Source organism: Apaloderma vittatum, unplaced genomic scaffold, assembly GCF_000703405.1.
Source record: "Apaloderma vittatum isolate BGI_N311 unplaced genomic scaffold, ASM70340v1 scaffold17150, whole genome shotgun sequence".
Classification (NCBI taxonomy): domain Eukaryota; kingdom Metazoa; phylum Chordata; class Aves; order Trogoniformes; family Trogonidae; genus Apaloderma; species Apaloderma vittatum.
Window position 1 is genome coordinate 6,892 of NW_009694168.1, and position 20,737 is coordinate 27,628.

Here is a 20,737-nt window from a genome sequence, read left to right on the forward strand (position 1 = left end):
ACTGATTCAGTTCTCACAGCTCACTTGAGTGGCTAAGGAATTGTGGAATATACCCAAACAGCATATTCTCTGAAAAGAACCAATTCCCCCTGTAGTAGCACAAACACTTGGAAAATACCTTCTGGACACACAATTTCACTGTTGTGAATTTTTCACTGTTAGTTGTGTTGATGCAAAACCAAACTCTTTTAACAAGTGTAGTGCACTTTCATGGTGTTAATGCTTGTCCTCTTTCAGGTCTGGCTATGGTTTATCATAGGAAAAGGATGACTACTGGCTAAAAGGCAGAGTTTGCACTTGAATTTACAGCATTTGTCCCCTCAATTACAATTTATTTTCTTCTTTTTTTTTTTTTTTTTTGTTTTCTTCCCTCTTCCCCTTATGTTTTGGCCACAGGAAGACACTGAGCCGTGGTATTCTAAGCAAGTGTACGCAAGATACTGGCAGCACTATGACTTAGCCATGCGCTGGATGCGTAGACACCAGCGAGCCTACAGGAAAGCCCTGGAGTCCTTGTATCACCTGCCGTGGCGTCCTTCTGCAGCATCTCCAAGTAGCCGCTACTCAGATTGGGATGGGAATTATCTCCCACATACCCAAAACTATTCTTCCAGCTATAGCCCACGTGGCAGAGCTTCGTACCGTGGGGGAGCTCGACAGTATACAGATGCCCCCCAAGGGAGGGAGGATGCTGATGGGGGCTCCGAAATGGAGGAGGACTCCGAGTCTGAAGGGGAGATAGAATATGACTTGAGTAACATGGAGATCACGGAGGAGCTTCGCCAGTTTTTTGCACAGACGGAGAGGCACCGGGAGGAGCTGCGTAAGTCCATGCTTGTTCTGTGTTTTCTGGTACTTGGTGGCCGTAGCTTTGAGTGGTGGATGGCTTCATCATGTACAGGTTTTGTAGGAATTCACAGAAAGCGGCAGTGCGAGTGAGCAAGGCAAACAGTGAAGTAGGCAAAACGGGTGGATGCTCTTAAACACAGTTCATCAGGAATAAGTCTCAGAAACTGTTTGAAGGTTTTTTGGAGAGAGAGAGAGAGGAAGTTAGGGAAGCAAAGAGGAGAATAACACATTTGTCCAGAAGATATTGGTCATCTTCAGTGCTGAAGAAAAGACTCTGGAATTTTTATGGTTAAATGTAGTTAACGTGCTGTATGTCTGAGAGGGGAACCCAGAGGAAGTGCTTTACTATATCACTCAATCCTAGACTAAGCCTCAATGTATTTTAGGACGTGGAGCAGCCATTTTGTTTGTTATTCTTTGGCTAACCTGGCAGTAAAATTTCATGACCTTTTTCTTCTCTCCCTGCATCCCTAGGGTAACCTTCATTCTGTACCACAAGTTTCTTTTTGTTTTGCATTGGAATCCAGACCCAAGTCCTTAAGCAGGGAATATAAGCCAAAGAGTTAAGATTTTTTTCTCAGGTCTTGATCCTCAGAGGTATTGGTCATCTTTGTTTCTAGGAAATCTTTAAAAGAAATAACAGATTATGCTGTACTGTATTGATACTTTGGTGCATATACAAATGTTGCAGGAAAATTTATGATCTGTTTAAGAAGGCAGTGTTATGAAAATACTGAAAATAACTTTTCCCATATGACTCCAATAGGAAATACCCAGAATGAGTGTTGAATAAGGCTTTCTCTGAGAGAGGAGGATGTTCTAAAAATGCATAATAAAGGCAGTGACTGGGAGGGAGAGAGAAAAATTGTGTTAAGTTCTATGATCAGAGGGTATCTGGTTAACAGAAGCGCCTCAGCTTGACTTCACCCTTCCCATCAGTACAATGCACAGTCGATCTTGTTACCAGCAGAAAGTGAGTTAAGGAGCTCAGTGGGCTCTCTTGGAATGTTGCTTTGATGAGGTACAGAATGCTTTAAGATGCTTGGCTGCTTCTTGAAATGCAGCACAGTTCCTTTGAATTTATTTTGTCTTTATGGCTAGTGGTGTTTAAAGGTATGTGAGTGATTAAAGTGGTATCCTAGCAGTTGGGAAATCTGAGCTCAGAGATATTCTCTGTTGCAAATATCCTTATATGACCTTGGCATAGCTGTTTAATCTCTTCCTGACCTGTCGCTGACTGCTCGTGCTAAAAATATGATTTGATTCTTTATGATGAGCAGGTGAACTGGGAAGAGGTTCGTGATGCAGAATACAGATTTTACTTTTGTTCCTTCTGCCACAGCAATACCTGGAGCTTTTGGGAATAGTTAGGTCTTTGCTCTGTGCCAGGTACTAGCCTAGTTCTAGGTAGGTGTAACTCCTTTCACTTCAGTGGCACTATTTCAGATCTTCATGCAATTTTAAGCAGAATCTGGTCTTTAGCTACTGCGTGCCTCAGTTTCTTCAGTAGTTGTCTGATAAAGTGAGGATGGTGATAATAATCATCTCTGTTTCCTCAAAGCATGAAAAAATAAATAAGTGCTTGATATAATTGAATTTTAAAAGTGCCACAGAACTCTTAGGTGAATGGTGCTATCGTGCTATCTAAATGCTAATTTCATAAGTAATTAAAAATACAGTATGACCTTGTTCATAATTATTTTTTTCTTGCATGGTTGGGGGGGAAAGGTAAATAGAATACGTTTTTAATTCTGTTGAAGTTTCTCAAAAGAAGAAACATAAGCAGCAGGAGGAGGGGAAAAATCATTGTTTCTCTGATGGTGAGGAAATGAGCTGGTATGGAGGACCATGCTGAAGGCAGTACCACTCTACTTTAGGAGGCAGTCTTATTGATTTTCCTGGATGCTCCTTCTAAACAAAATGAAAGTCAGGGGTTCATTAAGCTGCAATGCATAATGATGTCATCGTGTTATATCTTTCATACTGTCCTGAAGAGTAATTGTTGTTCTGTATCAATGCTCAAGAAGATGGAGATAATGCATCTGCAAAAGAAACCCACGGTTAAGTAGTTCCTCCCTGATGCCAATTCCTTTTAATCCCAAACTGCATGACCTGGGCTGTCCTCCTGCTTTAGGAGCAGATTTAGAGAGAAACTTGGGCACTGTAAAGCTCAGTAATGCCTGAAATTTAGACATCCGTGTCTGGAAAAGACATTTGTAATGTTGAGGTTAGAGTTTTATATTTTGTCTGAAGTGAATGGGAACGTTGGGTTAGCTCAGTGGTTTGAGCACAGTGCTGGCAACAATGACAACACCAAGGTCACAGGTTCGATTCCTGCTCGGTCCCCATGTGTTGCCTGGTCTAGTCGAGAGGTGGCATCCCTGCCCATGACAGGGAGGTTGGACCAGATGATCTCTAAGGTCCCTTCCAGCCTAGGCCATTCTATGATTCTGTGATCAGAGTGGAATGCCATTAGTGACCTTGGGGATCAGCTGAAGTGTAGTATAAGGCAGTTGTTAGGCGGTGGTATGGGGAAGGCTGTGTCTCATGTTTTCTTTCTCTGATGTAAATAAGGGGCTCCAGCTGGAGTTCACAGCCTTTGACTCCTGCACCATGATACATACTTGGGAGAAGACACCTGCCTTGCTCTTCTTTTAAAACGAGTGCTGCACAAGAGTTTGATGTATGTTCATTGGCAGTTTACTGAAAGTGTGAGGCACACTAAGAGGGTTGTCAGGCATTGGAACAGGCTGCCCAGGGAGGTGCTTGAGTCGCCATCCCTGGAGGTGTTCCAGAGACAGGTAGATGTTGTGCTGAGGGACATGGTTTAGTGGTGTTGGTAGGGCTGGGGCAAAGGCTGGACTCGATGATCTTGAAGGTCTGTTCCAACAGAAACTGTTCTGTGATTCTATGGGAAGAGCAGTGGGACAAACGGAAAGAGGAGTTTGGTACATACAGAAGGGGATACTAATACAGAGGCTGGAGGTCTGATTTGTCTTTGTGAAGGAGGACTTCCACTAGTTTGGTGGTTTTTCAAGCTCTACAGAACCAGAAAATACTACACAGCATTAAGGCAGCTCTTTTGGACTTGCATGATTTGATTCAGCAAGTAAGGTATGGGTGCTTCCCACACATGATCCATGTCTCATCAACATGTAGAAGGATAATCAAATGGACTAAAATTAATCCTAGTCAATATGTTCGCTTCTGATGCCTGATCTAGAGTCTCCTGGAGGGAAATGTGATCACGGACATCAGATTATAAGATCTGGTAAACTTTGACTGTGGAAGACTTCAACAGGCTCGATGATCTTCACGGTCTCTTCCAGCTGAAACTATTCTATGATTCTATTCTATGAAGGTGGGAAAGGTTCAAAGATACAAAAGCCATCGTGTCAGACTAGCCAAAGAGGAAAACTTCAAGTTTATTTAATTTTGTTTGCTAACTGCCACAAACTTGAACAATCAGTTTCCTAATTTTTGTAGCAGTTTGTTTTGTTTTGGTTTGTTTTTTTAACAGTGGGCATTTGCAGTGATGGGCTGACTTGCAGAGTAAAGCCTTTGAAACTGGCAAACTCTGAGCCTTGCTGCATGATTTAACACTTCAGCAGTGATACAGTTCACAAACAACCTCTTATAAAACAATCTCTTTTTTTTGTCTTTGAATTCATGTCAAATTCTTACTAATTTTTATATTCATGTCATGTGTAGCAGTCAAGTTATGTGTTTCTGGAATGCCCTGAAGTAATTCTAAGCAGAGTTTTGCTGAGGCTGTATGAATTCAGGCATAATAATACATTACAAACTTATCTCATATTCTAGATATGCTCTGCATTTGCTTAAAATTCCTTACAGTTTTAATTTCTTTCCCCTTCAGTTGTTTCTTCATCAGCAATCATAATTATCTAATGGTTATATTTTTCAGGAGGCTTTCTTGTCAGGCTAGTCTGTTGCTCTGGTTCTTCATGTAATTGGTGATCCTAATATACTGTGCTGCTTCAGGATGTCTTTAGTTGCATTTAGAAGTCTTCCCTCTGGCTGTTGAAATGCACGTAGTTGTTTTTCTGGGTTACCATACCTGTCAGACCTAGGTAGTGTGCTGAATTCTCCAAGCATCCTAATTGTAAAGGACAGAACACGGTAAGTTGCCTTTTTATATTTGCAAGAATTAAAAGGACAAGAAGTGAGGAAGGAGGATTCACAAGCCTAACAATTCTGTAAATTATCTAATTGCACATATTTATTACACTTTTTAATTTAGCCTTTGAAACATGTAGTTTGTCCTTATGCAGTTTGTCTGTGTTCCCTTTTTACAGTTAAGAAGAAATAACTACTGTAATTGAGTGAATGCTGCATTGCAAGTGCATTGAGAACCATTCTGTAGTAGTCAACAGGCAATGAGACAGTGTCCTTTATTTAAAAACAAAGGAAAGCAAAGGAAAGCAGTACCATCATGTCAGTTCATTACCGAAGGATAATAGTCTGTCAATTGTTAATGCCATGACCAGTTTCTTTCCATTAAAGCCTCTGTTTTTATTGCCCACACATGCCCTCCAGCTTTTCCCAAAATAATGTCTCAACTTAAAACTTTCATGAAAGGACATGCTGAATGATGATGTTTGTTTCAAATCTGCAATTTGTAGTGTTTTCTTCCCTCGGGTTTCTTTTTCTCTGAAAGATGACTGTTGCCGTTGCCTCTTCCGTAAAGAGGGAGTAATGGAATTTTCCATGTTTTGAAACTTGTTTGAACAGTACCAGATCCGTGAAGCTTTTGGTTTTGTTTAAGGCCTGTGTGCTTCTTTGGAATAGACTTTGATGCACTTTTTTTGCCACTGTGTTTTCCTTCTTTCCTTTGCTTTTGTTAAATGCTTCTTCCTGTTCTTCATCTGCCTTTTTCTCCATCAGACTCTAGTTTAAATTCTTACTCTACGATTCTTCCCTACCCTGAACTGTCAAAGCAGTGTGGATGTTGAACTTGCTCAGCTTCCTTTGTCAACCTTGTTGACACATGAACTTTTTACCACTTTTTACCACTGTCCTTGAAATTGAATTGCTGAAGCTTCTGAGAAATGCCTGTGAAATAAGAGAGCTCTCTTATTTATAAGAGTGGTCAGTATGTGTGGGTGCTTGAGAGATGCTTTTGAAGCACGTTCTTTTGTGAACTGAAAGAGAAACATGAAAAGCTCTCCTTTTGTGCTATGTCTCCGGTCTTTATTGTATAGCAGCAGAATCTTCCCAACTGCACACACTATGTCCAATGTAGAGGTTTAGTGTTTTGATACTGGAAGCCAACAGCTGAGAAAATGCATCCTTACTAGAGAAACAAGAAAAAGTACCATTTTTTGCTTCTTTCATATTGAAAACTAACCTGTACTTGCAAAAATAGAGGGTCTGAATTGAATTTAGAGAGCAACAGTTGCACATGGTTTTACATCCACTTCATGGATGTAAATTATCTTTGTACTAAGAGTATCTATTTGGGAACACAGCCATCCCTAGAATATCTAATAGTCAAGAAAATGTCCTTGGATCTCGTGCTAGAAACAGAATCTGAGTTTGGAAGAATGTATAGCTTTCTGAATCTGAGCTTGGAAGAGTATATATTTAATGGAAGAGAGACACTAGAAAGCTGGAGGTGCTGCTGAGGAAACGATGCGCTCTCTGTGTCACTAGATCAGATATACTCAAAAACATAGATCCTCTGCAGCATGCTCACGAGAATTGTGCAAGGACTAATACATAGAACTGGAAATGAAGTCTTCTTTCATTGCATGGCTCAGGCTGCAACTCTGTGAGAGTGTTGGCAACCTCGGAATGTGTGCAAGTGCAAGGCGAGGCTTGTTTTGCTGCTGAAGGATGTCCCAGGTTTCAGCTCCAAGGTGGCATCCTCAGATGCTGTCGACGACACGCCCATGCATGCAGCCTGGACAGTCAGGTGGAGCTGGGGTCTGGAATGCTGCTCCCCTTTCTGCCAGTGGGTGTACTGGGCTCAGTTTTTCCTAAGCATGCTGTGGACTACTCCTGTTTGAGTTACAGCAAGTTCATAGAAAGGAGCATGGGAAAAGTAGCTCATGGTTTGGGGTAACTGTAGTACTGACATTGCTTTAAGAGGAATGCCAAGATGTCAAACACCTCTATTTCCTCTTCCATTTGATGGAAATGAAGAATGCTGTCTTAATGTGTAAATATGTATTAAAGTTTGTAAACCTGTGTTTGAAATTGTCACCCTTTATTTGTCTGTCTCATGTGTTCTTGTTATTCTAGTGGAGTTAGTACATACCTCAGGTGGCTTGTTGCAAGGTTCAATTTATTCATATTTATAAGGGAGTTTGAGTACCTCAGCAGGAGCCTGAAGTGGTAGAAGAAAGAACAGTATGATCTGAGAACATGTATTTTTTCCAGACCTTTTGGTTAGCGGTTAAGTTAGATATCATCCTTGTGACCAAAACGCATCCTTTCAACATCATCTTTGCTGAAAAAATACAAGATTTGAGCTACTTTCTCCAAGACAGCTATTATCCCCAAGTCCTTCATGAGTCAGTAACCACAGTCTGATAATCTTGTATTGTTGCTGGTCTTAGTAAATCAGTGCTGTGCTAAAATTCCCTCTGACTGGACTTGTCTTGAGGGTGCACGAATAAGATGTGCAGGATAGAGACAGATCATTGCTCCTCTTAACTGCCCTGTCCCTCACCATCCGTGTGCTAGATCTGCTTTTGATAGCTGTTTCTTGATAGGTGCTGGTCTCAGGAGGATTCTGTGGAAACAGGTCAGTAGCTTGCTGTGATGGATTAATTAGATATTGGAACTTTCTCTTTACAAAGAAAATACCTGTGGTAGTTCAGTTTTAGGTCATACAAGCAGAGTGTCAGCACCTGCTCTTTGTCTGTGTGGTTTCCAAGGCTTGAGGGCATTGCTGTGGTGTCCTCAGACTCTGCAAAGCTTTGGTGAACAACCACCAGGCAGAACCCCAGGGCTGAAAGGCCACACGTGGAGCAAGGAATCCTTCCCCAGTCTTGTTTTAAGAGCAAAAACAGCTTTCAGAATGCTGCTATGGACGACTGCTTCATATGGAAACAGTTCGGTGTGGGAAGATGCGAACACTGCTTACACTCAGAACTGGTGCTGGTAATTTTTTGAAGGCAGGTCTGCCTGCTTGCTTATGCTATTAGCATCTGCAGCTGCTCGGAGTGGCTCCTCTAGTCGTCTTCTCATTCAGTGGCCCTGCAGGGGAGCCTATGAAAGCAGCTGCAGCTGCCATGGAAAAGAGCAGGTGAGACCCTGCTGACAGACACAGCTCTAGGGAAAAGTTGGCATAAAAGCTGCTCTGTGCTAATCACTTGACTGGGGCAGTCTGTCATCACAGTTTATGCACTTTTCCATTTCTCCTAAATTCCTTGATTACTGGTTCCATCTAGATGCCAAATGCAGCATTTCTGGATCTCTGACAGATTTTACTTACGGGAGAGCTCTGTCTTGGTTCTGTGCTGATAGATCTGAATTCATCTGCCTTTAGCAGATGATACTCTTAACCTTGTAAGTGGACAGTGACAGCGTGGGCTGCGAATTAAGCACTTTCTAACACAGCCTTCTTTGTGTCTACTTGGGGGAACTGTTGCTGTGCAAGAGTGATTAAAGTTTCAGGATGTACAGAACTGGAGTAATTGTGAAAAGCAAATGTCGAAGACCGAGATGGAAATGGCTATAGTGATGTGGTATGCTTTCTGTGCTCTTCAGTTACAAAATCTGCTCAGGATCTACAGCAGAGCATGGCAGCAAAATATCTCAAGCATTACACACTCTAGGTGTCTCTGTTATGAAGCAAACCTCTTGGACGTGTTTTCTTAGAGACACATTATCTACCCTGGCTAATTGTATTGAGGCGTTATTAATGCCAAGACTTCAGAGGCACCATTTGTTTCTCAACATCTCAGACTGTGCCTCAGTTGTATCAGAAGCATCCAGATGGAATTCACACCTATTGTCATTAGGCAAATGCATGTGCTGTGGAGGCAGAAACTGGAAGTTCAGAGACTCCCATCTGCCTGGGCTTTTTCAACATGCATTTCCTCACTTGCTCAAAATCAAGTGAGACTGAGAGAGGCTGTTAGGCTACTTACTCATTTTAGATTTCAGTGGCCATTACAGGCTTCCATCATCAGCTTGGACATGCCATTTGGGATTAGATCCACAAAAGCTTTCAACATTGCTGGAATTTAGAAGCAGATATCCAAAATTATAATCTTTCTCTTCCAACCGTGCCTTCCAGAAAGACGAGAGCAAGTCATTTATACCCAGAAGATGATGCATCCTAAACCCCAAGGTGCAAAGGAACATTATCACATCTTTTCCGGTCGCAGGGTTGAGTACCTCTGCCACCCTGTGATGTGGTCGGCTGTGAAGCCCATTCCAAGGAATCCAGAGCACTTCCTGCTCTAGGAATTTTTGTCCAGTTTCTTTTTATTTTGACCTGTAATACAGAGGTGATAGCTCTTCTCTCTCAGGAAGGTAGAGAAGGTTGATATAACATACTGAGAAACAGTTGTGCTGCAGGCATATGAAGTACTCAGTACAGATTGATCCAGCTGTTTGTCAGTGTTACAGCTGTTGTTGGCCTCCAAAGTACCTAAACTTGTTTATCTGGATATCATAGCTTCCCCTGATATTTTCAAGGGCATATGTCTTAAGTTGCCTACGCTGCTCTGCAGTACGGAGAAATAGTGGAGGCAATGTAAAATGAAAAACAAATCTTAAATGGATATTTGTACTGAAATTAGGTTTGTACTGAAATAAATAGCATGTGTGTTATACTGTTGATTGTTATTGTTCACATTAGCTGGATAAGAATCTCCTGAGTTTAATTTCATTTGTAGTTGCTGTAGTGGCGGTTGTTGCTCTAACAGTCATCTCTGTAGTCACAGAAATTGGAGAAAATTTGCCAAAGAATGTGGGTCTCCAAAGAGCATGCTGGGCCTCAATTTTAATATGGTTGTTCAAATATTAGCAAGCCAATGCTGCTGTTGTCTCACTCTGCACAAGCTTCGCAGAGCACCCTCACATCTAGAGGGTCTGCAATTTATGATACGGTTGCCGAGCAGAGGAGTTGGAAGACTCGCTGAAAAAAAGGAAGCATAACCCTCGTTTTTAAAATGGGAAAAAAGGAATAGCCGAGGAACTATGGGCCAGCCTCACTTCTGTGCACGGCAACGTTATGGAGCAGATCCTTCTGGAAACGATGGTAGGGTACATGGAAAATAAGGAGGTGACTGGTGACAGCCAACAGGGCTTCACTAAGGACAAATCATACACAACAAATTTGGTGGCCTTCTGTGATGGGGCTACAGTGTCAGTGGATAAGGGAAGAGCAGCTGACGTCATCTAGCTGGACTTGTGCAAAGCATTTGACACTGTCCCGCACAACACCCTTGTCACTGAATAGGAGAGATTTGACGAACGTACCACTGAGTGGGTAAGGAATTGGTTGGATGGATGCACTCAGGGACTTGTGGCCAGTGGCACAATGTCCCAAATGGAGAGCAGTGATGAGTGGTGTTCCTCAAGGGTTGGTATTGGGACCAGTGCTGTTTGACATCTTTGTCAGTGGCATGGACAGTGGGATTGAGTGCACCCTCAGCGGGTTTGCCGATGGCACCAAGCTGTGTGGTGCAGTTGACTCCCTGGAGGGAAGAGCTGCCATCCAGAGGGACCCTGTCAGGCTTGAGAGGTGAGTCCATGCAAACCTCATGAAGTTCAGCAAGGCCAAGTGTAAGGTCCTGCACCTGGGTCAGGGCAATCCCAAGCACAGATACAGACTGTGGGACAAGTAGATTGAGAGCAGCCCTGCAGAGAAGGACGCAGAGGTGTTTTGGGGTGAAAAACTGAATATGAGTCAGCAACGTGCACTCACAGCCCAGAAGACCAATTGCATCTGCATGGCCAGCAGATTGGGAGAGGTGATTCTGCCCCTCTACTCTGCTCTGGTGAGACCTCACCTGCAGTACTGTGTCCAGCTCTGGAGCCCTCAACACAAGAAGGATGTGGACCTGTTGGAGTAGTTCCAGAGGAGGGCTGCAAAAGATGATCAGAGGTCTGGAGCACCTCTCCTATGAGGACAGGCGGAGAGAGTTGGAGTTCTCCGGCCTGGACAGGAGAAGGCTTTGGTAAGACCTTATAGTGGCCTTTCAGTACTTAAAGGGGGCCTTCAGGAAAAATGAGGAGGGACTCTTTTAACAGCAATAACACAACGGGTCACGTTTCAAACTGAGAGTAGAGTTAGATTAGATATTAGGAGGAGATTCTTTCCTGTGAGGGTGATGAGGTACTGGAACAAGTTGCCCAGAGAAGTTGTGGATGCCTCATCCCTGGAAGTGTTCAAGGCCAGGCTGGATGGGGCTTTGAGCAACCTGGTCTGGTCGAAGGTGTCCCTGCCCATGAGAGCGAGATTGGAACTATAGATGGTCTTTAAGGTTCTTTCCAACCCAAACCATCCTGTGATTCCATGAAAATTCATCAGTTGACATTGCTTTGGAATTTTTGGCCTCTGGTATGCTGGGAAGGAGGCTGAAAAATTGTGGGAGTCCTGACTGTGGAGAATGCATCCTGTGTGACATGTTGGTGGAGGAGGTGTTGAGGTGGTAGATGGCAGAGCATATGGCTGGCTTTGGAGGAGTGCAGGAAGAACTATCTGCCTCTTTATGATCTTGCCATTTTTCAGTAGGTAAAACTGGTGTTATGTAGTTATTTGCATTGCCTGCTTCTGCATTCTTCCCTTGGCATTAGTTACTGACCTCTGTCGTGAACAGCCTGTCAAGCTAGATGGGCTTTTGGTCTGACAGCTCTCCTCAGGTAAAGTCCTGTCTTCATCAAGTCACTTAAGTACTTCCTTCACATGTGAGTTGTCCAACTGAAGAGGTGGAGGGGAGACATGGAGCTCTCATTTCCCCAGAAGTACAACTCGCTGAAGGGCAAGGATGCCAGCTGTCTTTTTGAGAGGAGACTGCTCAGACTCTACTGCTCCAGCAACTGACTCTGGAATTACTTCTAGTTTCAAAGATTCTCCTTTTGCAGAAGTTAAAATAGACACGTATCTGCAGGTTTTCTCTGGCATACTTTCCAGTATTTTTAATACTGGGTGTAAAAATTATCTTCATGTATGTAAGTATATTTTAGCAACCTAGTAAATGAAAAGATAGGAGCAATGAGAAGCTCAGAAGGTCATAGGTAAACTAAGTTTCCAAGGCTACCCCTCAGCCCTTCCTTTGACAAGCTGTGATATATTTTGCAGATTCCTTTGGTTCGACCCTCTTTCCATCCATCTCTTTCAGAACAATTGATTGGGCAGCACGCTGTAGTTTACTAACAGCATGGAAAAATGCATATTTACATGCTGAAATTAATTTAGTCTGGATCAGAGATGGCTATTTCTGTAGTAATACTGGATTGTGGACCTGACGGTTAACTGAAAGCTCAGATCATAGCCTGAGTATGCTTTCAGAAAATTAGTGTCATGGTTACGGGTTGCTCGCAAAAAAATTTTATTTTCAACTGTTTTTCGTAAAGTAGGAGTTTTCCCTACCTATATTGTTGAGTTGCTTTCTCACATCATAAACCAAACTTGAATTCAGCAGTGTACTCTGTGGTTAGAGTCAAGAAAGAAATTTCAATGTAAAGTTTGAATGTGTAAGTTTGGTTTAGAAGACTGACATAGGCTACTTCCTCTTTTTTTGCCTAAAAGCACCAAACTTTCGGTATTACTTTGCTGTCTAGTGCTCTGTTCATCATGGAAGACTTTCCTTCGAGTGTACGTGCTTAATTTCTATTCAGGACATGTGTAAAAAACAATTGTGAAACTCATTTTTCTTCCATGTGCTGGTTTGCTTTTAAAGCAGCACTTTTAAATTTGAACATTTCCTTGTTCAGTCTCCTCTGACTGTGCCGTCTATGTCTGTGTGTATATGGATACACTTACACATAGATTTAAGTAATCCTTCTGTTTGCTCTCGCACTGGTATCTTTGTCTGGCGTCAGCATTGTTGCCATCAGCGACAGATTGGAGCTGTTTGGGGGATGGGATTGCAGAGTCAGCTGGTCTGTGTTTAATCTCATTGCTCTAGACTTGATCCTTACTAGTGGCAGCTGCCAGCGCCTGCTCCCGTACTCATTTCTCAGCAGCTTCCTGGCTGTTCTTTGTGTCGGATGGCGCAAGCTTGGATATCTCGGTGTCCCTGTTTTGTCACAGCCTCCCTGGTTCCACTGGGCTCTCCTGTATATTTTCTACCCTGGATGCACATATGCCTCATTACAAAGTACGTGGAGAACGTTCAGGTTTCTAGAGCAGCCTTTCACTTGAGGTTCCACTGGGCTAGCTGGTTGCTTCATGTTGACAGAGTTTCATTGTCTCTGCTCATTTTCTGATTGGGATAAGAATATCACTTCTTAAGGGTTTCATTGTGGAAAGTAATAGAAGAAAATAAAAGAAAGGTGATTTCTTGTTTAGCTGGGCACTAACCGGTGTAGCCTACTGCTAGTGTAAACACAACGTGAAGGCTTGTATTGTTTCTAGATAGGATCTTTGGCAGTTTGTTTTGGAGACCACAAGGCAACCCTTCTTGGTTTTTAATCCTATTTCTAAAACAGAAATTGGCTTCTTTATTCTCTGGTTAACTGCCAGTTACTTAACATACAGATTTCAAAATAACGTGAGGTAATTAATTCTTGAAAACTCTCTTGTCGGGTAGGAAAGTATTAGATTAATTTTACAGATTCACTACAGTGAGGCAAGTGGTTAATTAACTTGAGAGTGATACATACCACACGGTAGCAAACCTGGAAGCGGAACACCTTGGTTCTAACGTTACTTCCTGGCTTTCTATTCATTTTGATTTCAAAGGTGGTTTCTGGCCGCTTGCTGTCTTGCTAAGTAATTTTGCGCTTTTTTAAGAGCATTCCTCTTAAAACGTGTAGAAAATCTGTATTATAGAGACTGAGTACTTCAGATTTGCAAAATCTGTTTCCTGTCCACTAGACAGTCTGCATCTCTCTTAGGGAGCATGCTTTCGCTTTTGACTGTTTCCTGCTTTTACCAATAGGTTTTCAGTCAGGCTGCGCTTCAGTGAACACCTTGGTGCTAAAGCTAGGTTAAGCAATTTTTCTTCCTAGCCATTCTCTCTTGCTCCAATGCTGCCCCTTTAGTTCAGCGTATGTGGTGCCAAGACACTAAGCTGTACCCAGATTTAAATGTAACTTGTTAAAGTTGGGGTTTATTTTTCATAGGATTCATTGTGTGCCCCCTTGGACTATTATAGCAGCATCCTTGAGAGGCCTGGGCCGTGCAGCTAAGGGAGAAGGAGGGAGGCAGAAACTGCATAAGCTGATTTTGTAGCTGAGGAGAGGAAAATGTCCATGGAACCGTGGTTTCAGACTTGCCACAAGCTTGCCAAGGAATCACATCTGCTCTTACTTCAAAGCCTGTAACAGAACATTTTCTTTTTTCTTGAGAATATTGCATTGCTTGTAGATATATGTGGTGAAATATTCGCTTTCTTTTAACTCATTCCCTCCTCAGCTTGCAGAGGAAAAACTTGTCAGTGTACATACTTGGGAGTTTTAAAACCCTCAGCGTTTTTGGTAGTTCTCTTTCATGGTGGTTGTGATTCTTGTGACTGAGAGATTATTATTGCATGCAGTTACACCCTCAAGAAATCCTTTTATTCCAAATCAATGTTTTTAGGCCAGCTACAGCATTTAATTTTTTCTGCATAGGTTAGACTACTGGCAGAGTAAGATACGATCTAGCTGTTTCCACTTCTTTAAAGATCAGACTTCTGTTAAAAATGGGAAGAGAGAAGTTACATTGTGTCATCTGTAATCTTTTTGTTATACTTTTTGCAAGCACAAGGTTTTAAATTTAAGGAGAAGCTTAAATGTAAGTCTGTTTTCCCTAAACCAGCTTACAGCTAGAACGAGGCCGTTCATTCTGCTATAAAATTGTCAGTCTCTTCTTTCAGTACGTTTCCACAATTTCTGTAAGTTGCTTAGTGTTCCAAAGTAACCCCTCCAGCAAGGGAGACCGTGCTGTTCTCGGCAACCCAGAATATTTTGCCTTCACATATGCGAGGGCAAGTCACAATTGTTTGTAGCTCATAGAATCCCACTGATGGAAACTTTTGTCCTGCAAAGCTTTGAACGCGATAAAGAGTAATGACTGAGTTGTCAGCCCTCTGGAAATCCAGGGCTCTGTAGAAATTAAACTCTGAATATCCTGTTTACAAATCCTCAGGTTTAAGTCCTTATTTTGTTGGAATTCCTTTAGGCAAAGATTTTGGTTTTGCCCACGGTATGCTTGGTTCATGCAAGTGTGGGCATAATAAAATGATGCGATGCTATCACTTCAGGAAAACTCATATGCAAGTTTATGGTAAAGGTACTTTGCTTTTCTAGAGAGATGAAGGAGCTGGCATTTTGCATTGAGAAGCCTGTGTGGGCAGAACATTTAACACAGCAGACAGGCTTGTGGGAAGTGGCATTCAAAGAGAGAACTAGGAGTTTTTAATCAGTAGAAATGGGGAGTGTTTTTAACTCCGCTAGTGTGGGCTGCTCAAGATCAGCTCAGGTAGCAAGATGAGAAAGCTCAGTAAGTGCAAACGCAGCAGTAACAGATAATCCTTCTTCATTTGAAATAAGCAGACAAATGTGTGAACGGGTTATAGGTCAGTCTGAAATCATGGAAAAGAAAAAATAGATCAAGGCTGGGGAAAGTGCCGCGTTTCCTTGAAGAGTAATGTGCTAACTAAACAAGAAATGGAAAGTCAGTAGAGGCCGTTTGACACTTAGGGGAAACAAGCCCTCGGCCTCTTGCCGTAACTACCGTCGTGTGGGGCGGAACGTGACAGACGGCAGAGTGCAGGCACCTAGAGAACGGTGGAAAAGTCTGCCTGTATAAGAAATGTTGTCAGATTGCATGTGATCACTGGCTACAGTGAGCTAAGAGTTGGATGTATAAATGCTAAGAGCTAAAAGTGATACAAGAAACAACACGATGCTGGGTAGGAATCTTTCATTAAAAATCCGGCATAGATAATTACCCTCCCTGCTTTTCTCTGTTTTTAATGTTGAAAAGTCTCTCCATGGAGACTTCTCTCCAAATAAAGCAATTTATTTGGATTTTGTTTTCAAGGTTGGTTTTGGCCTTGTTTTGTGTTTGGAGTTTTTTTTCTTTTAATAAGAAAAGGATGAATACCAAAGAGGAAATTTTTTTTTTATTACTACTTAAGCTTCTCAAAGGATATTACAAAGAAGGAAGAGCAAAGTGGATCAAACTTACGGAAAGTATATGACATGTTCCTTTTTATGAAATAAGAGAAAGACATCTGATTTTCTAAAAGCCTATGGGGAAAATAGTTTACGTTTTGAAGGGCTTAGGGTCACAGTTTTGCTGAAAGTATGTAAGAGGGTGTCTGTGTGCATATGAAGCCCCAAAAGCAGTGAATAGCTAGGATACTAGTTACTGTTTGTCCTGCTTTGGGCAGTCCCTGTGCATGGAGGTAGTTGTCTCTATTTGTTCACTTTTCAGAGTAAAAGTCATCCATAAAAGATGGTAAAAGTGAAGGGGACAGGACACCAACAACGCAAAACCTTTCAAAAGGCCTGGAACCACTGGACACTGTATGAGTTAGGTAGAGATCTCGGTATTCCTTCAGTATGAAGAAAAAAGGCTATTCACTGTGTCTGGAAAAAGATGTCTCGACTGGTTTGGGCCAAGTAATGATGACTTCCCAGAAGAACTGGACTTGGTAGGAATAAGTGAGTTCTGAAAATTGCTTGAAGAGAGGAGGAGCATCTTTGGGATGACATGAAAGTGACCAATTAGGAAAATGTCAGCAATGCTTTTCCTTCATGCAACCACCACTGCAGCTGCCTGTCTGCCTTGTGAACATTTGCGAAATAGTGTCCCACAACTGGGGGAAGCTTGCCGATAGTTGAAGCTGAATGCTGTAAAAGAAAGCAAATTCATTGTAGTCTGGGCCAAGTGGAAGTAGGGGAACTACATAGAATTGTGTAAAAATTACTTGTTTTACATTTATAACTTGACAGCAGGATGACTTACGAATTTGGAGTGTGAAAGTGATTTGAGAGTGAGCTGGGGGTGTCTTCGCTGCAGGCTGAGAATTAGTGTGTTGATAAACTTTGCTATCTAATTCATGGATAAATATTTGGTGCTCGCTTCAGAGAAATTCTAGTTGCATCTATAAGTTTAGGGCTGTAGACAGTTTATGTTTGGTTTTTCCATTGTCAGACAGTTGTTGACATTGTTTTGATGAAGAAGTAGTTGAATAGCTTAAGTTGCACTGCTTTGTATAGTTTTTAGAGTAAATTTGGAGGTAATGGAAAGAACTCAGGCTGCTGGAAGTAAGAGCAGTTCTATTTCCCAGCCCATGTCTGCCCCACCAAAGAAAGCTTAGCATGCATCTCAGCAGGACAAAACTTTCTCTGCTGTTACCTATTTCTTATCTCTGGCTGAAAATACTGCTTTCAGAATAGCGGTAGTTTACGTCCCCATTTAGTTCTGTGACTTCTCTTCCTTGGTTGTCGGTGACCGCAGATAATGCTGTCACTGACCATGGAGTTTGTCGTGGCAGTATCTCATTACAGGTAACGGATTTGAAACTGCAACATAATCCCTATGGCTACCATGGTATTATCAGCAACATGTGCCATGTTCCACGCTCAAATTCAGCCTTTCATACAAAAAACCCTGTGGGTGCCTGTAACAGTTTTCTGTCCTCAGCCTCTGCCTGGACTTTGAAGACCCAATTTATGTCTGAGATTCTGTAATAGAATCCCTCTGGGAAATTTTTAACCAGTAGCTACGGAATGGTAAAAGTCATGTTAGAAAGTTAAGGGCAGTCATCTGATTAGCATAAAGTAAACCATATACAGCAGATGTTCATTAGGTAATTTTGAGAATGAAATTTCAATCAGTATTATTATTTGGATTGTTAACATTAGGATCTGTGGGTTTATGAAGTTCTCTGTGCTACAAAATGGAGATGGATGCACACTAAGCTGTAATCCACTCATCCATCATAAAACTTCTGCTAGACACCATTCAATTTCCAAACAGAAGAATTCATTACCTATCTCCAGAGAAATTAATTTTTCCTAAGTGTTATTATGTGCAATGAGCTATTAGAGAGCATTCTACAGCAAGCAGGCAAGGAAGCAGCTGTGTCTAGCATGCAGCTATAGAACTGATGAATAAAAAATTTCCATGGGCGATGCAGAAATACAAGGAGTTATCTTCGTGACTCTGTTGAGTTAACAAATATGGGTTCAGGTCATTGTCCTACCAGAATTCTGCTGTGTAACCTACCTACAGTGGGAGACACTGGTTTTCCAGTATAGATTTTTGTTTTATGTCTAACTCTTGTTTCAGCATAGCTTGCATCAGGTTTACACTTAAAACTATGTTACCTAGTTGTGGGCAGTCTGGTGTCCCAAGAGGTTTGTTTCAGTGGAGTGCAAAGTAACCTGCGTAGTCACAGTCTGGGTGCTATAGCCTGTTCTCATAGTGCTATAGTCCTCTGTAGGAAAGGTTAGTTCTTTTAATTCAGACCTTCTGGTTAAAATGGCCTGATACCAAATAAATCTGACTCTTCCCAAAACACATATGGACTCTAATGTATGTTTCCTTGTGAATTCTGGCAGTGCAGCTCACTTCAGGGGTGTGCCCTTAAAGCAAAATCACAGAAAGTGAAACAGCTTTCTGGAATAGATTGCCAAGAACCCCTCAAGCCTTCTTGCTCTTCAACTACCAACACAAAACTGTGTCGATGGTGTTTGAAATGACAGGACAAAAGCTTTCTGTGTCCTTGTCAGATAAACAGATGCCAAACCTGAAGTTTCTGATAGTACTGTTTAAAATATCTATTTTCTGTGAATGAGGTACAGGGGATAATTCATTTAGGAAGGCTGACAGACAGACAGCTGGCTGCTCTATCCCGTATTTTCCAGTGTAAAAATAAACTGCAGATGTTTGACACAGATACGTCAGGATACTTAACTTTGGGTTAGGGTTTGCAGATGTCATGTGTTTTGCGAAAGCTGAATCTCAGTCTTAGGGGAAGCAGGGAAGAGCTACATGGCACCGAATGCCAAGAAGCGTGTCCTGTATGTGACTAATGCATCCTGACCTGTGGACACTCTGTCCCTTTTGATGGTTTGTTTTGGTTTGGATTTTGGGTGTTTTTTTGTTGTTTTTTTTTAAAAAAAAGTACTGTCTTTAGCAGTGTACTGTTTCTGTGGTGATATTTTGAGAACTGTCATCATTTGTTATTGGTAGGCGAAGGAGTTCAATCGCCAGGTGATTTTCTTCATCATATAAAAATGTCCCCATGAGAGGGGAGCCTTCTAGAGCCCTTTTCTATTTCAGCTGCAGAGAGCATTATTTGTTCAGCACCCAGGAAGTGGAGGTAAGTGGGGACATGCCAAATCAAGTTCTTGTTTTCCGATTTACCTTCCCAAAGAGGATTTTTGGTGACAGATCGGTCCAGATGTTTCACCTCTCAAAAGTGTTTTAAATCCTCTTTAAAAGATGTCGTGTGAGGATTTATGCTGGGTGGTGTTTTGGTTTGTCTTCAAAGCAATTAAGAGTAAGGCTGTCAGTTTTGAGCTTGGCAAGTCTTGAGAAATGGGTGAGGTTGGACAGTTTATCTAAACCACGCTTGCGGCCGTGTTTCATTGGATGTACTTGATGGCAGACATTTACATGACAGACTAATTTGTTCATTTTCACAGAGTAGTACCTGATTAGGTTTCCTCTTGGCTGTGGTTCACTGAAGTCGTGTTATCCTGTGCATTGCTTCCTGATCATTACTTTGGAAACAAGCCTCTTTGGTTGGTTGGGTTTGGGGTGAGGGGATATGGGATTTTCTGTTTTCTTTTCAGGGCATGTGTATATTGGGGAGAAATGAAGTAAAGCTGACTTCTACTTGTTATTACTAATACAGAGGTTTTCTGTCATTTTAAGATTCAATTCCAGGATCTTCTGTCTTTCTCCTCACTTGTTCCAGGCCGGTTTTATCATGATACTTAGTAGGAATTTGTCATTATGCATAATGAGCACAGCAGGACAAGTAACATGCAGTTTCTTTTGTAAGTTGCAGAAGTTGGCTGTACCCTAGAATGTGTGAATCTCAGCCCTCTAGACCCAGCACAAATTTAAAAGAATCTTTAAAAAGTTAAAATAAAATGTGATTGATTGACAGCTTGATAGTTTACAACTCTTGTTGTTTATTTGTTTAGGGAGGCAACAGCAGCTGGAAGCTGAGCAGCAGTACGTGGAGGCTGATCAAGACCTTCACAAAAGGATGGAGCGGTCTGTGCAGCCACCTACGGAAAGACCTGGGGAGAGGCGAATGGCAGAAATGAAGAAACTGTATGGTGCTGAAGCTGCCAAAATCCAGGCAATGGAGGCTGCCATGCAGCTGATCTTTGACAGAAACTGTGACAGAAAGCAGCCCAAATACTGGCCCATTATTCCCCTTAAGCTGTGAGTACCCGGACTGTGCTCTGACCTGGGACAGTGCTGTAGGGACAGATGCCTCAGGTTGTGCTGCTGAAAGAACAAACTGCACATTCTGGGTTTGGTTGGTCTTGGGGGCAGAGGCCAGCAAGAGCAGCACGTTTCTTTGCCCTGTGTTCCTTTCACACTGTGTCAACGATGGTCACAGTCCATTCTACCTACGTGCAGTTGTCAAGTAGTAGGAGGAGGGACAGTAATATCAAACCTGTCTAAAATCACAGTTTCATTTATTTGTTACCCACCTGCTTTGACTATATTTGCAAGAAATGCAACAATGTCTATACTCAGTAAACTGGGAAAACTTAG

The 20,737-nt window shown here is 42.1% G+C and overlaps 1 protein-coding gene across 1 annotated transcript; it reads left to right on the forward strand.

The window, feature by feature from the left end:
* Positions 1–388: 388 nt before the first annotated feature.
* On the forward strand, positions 389–20,436 carry GEMIN8 (gem (nuclear organelle) associated protein 8). The gene is made up of 2 exons (XM_009866685.1): positions 389–823; positions 20,152–20,436. Exons 1-2 carry the CDS (start codon positions 463–465, stop codon positions 20,400–20,402), a joined length of 612 nt encoding a protein of 203 aa, XP_009864987.1. The 5' UTR covers positions 389–462; the 3' UTR covers positions 20,403–20,436.
* Positions 20,437–20,737: the final 301 nt, after the last annotated feature.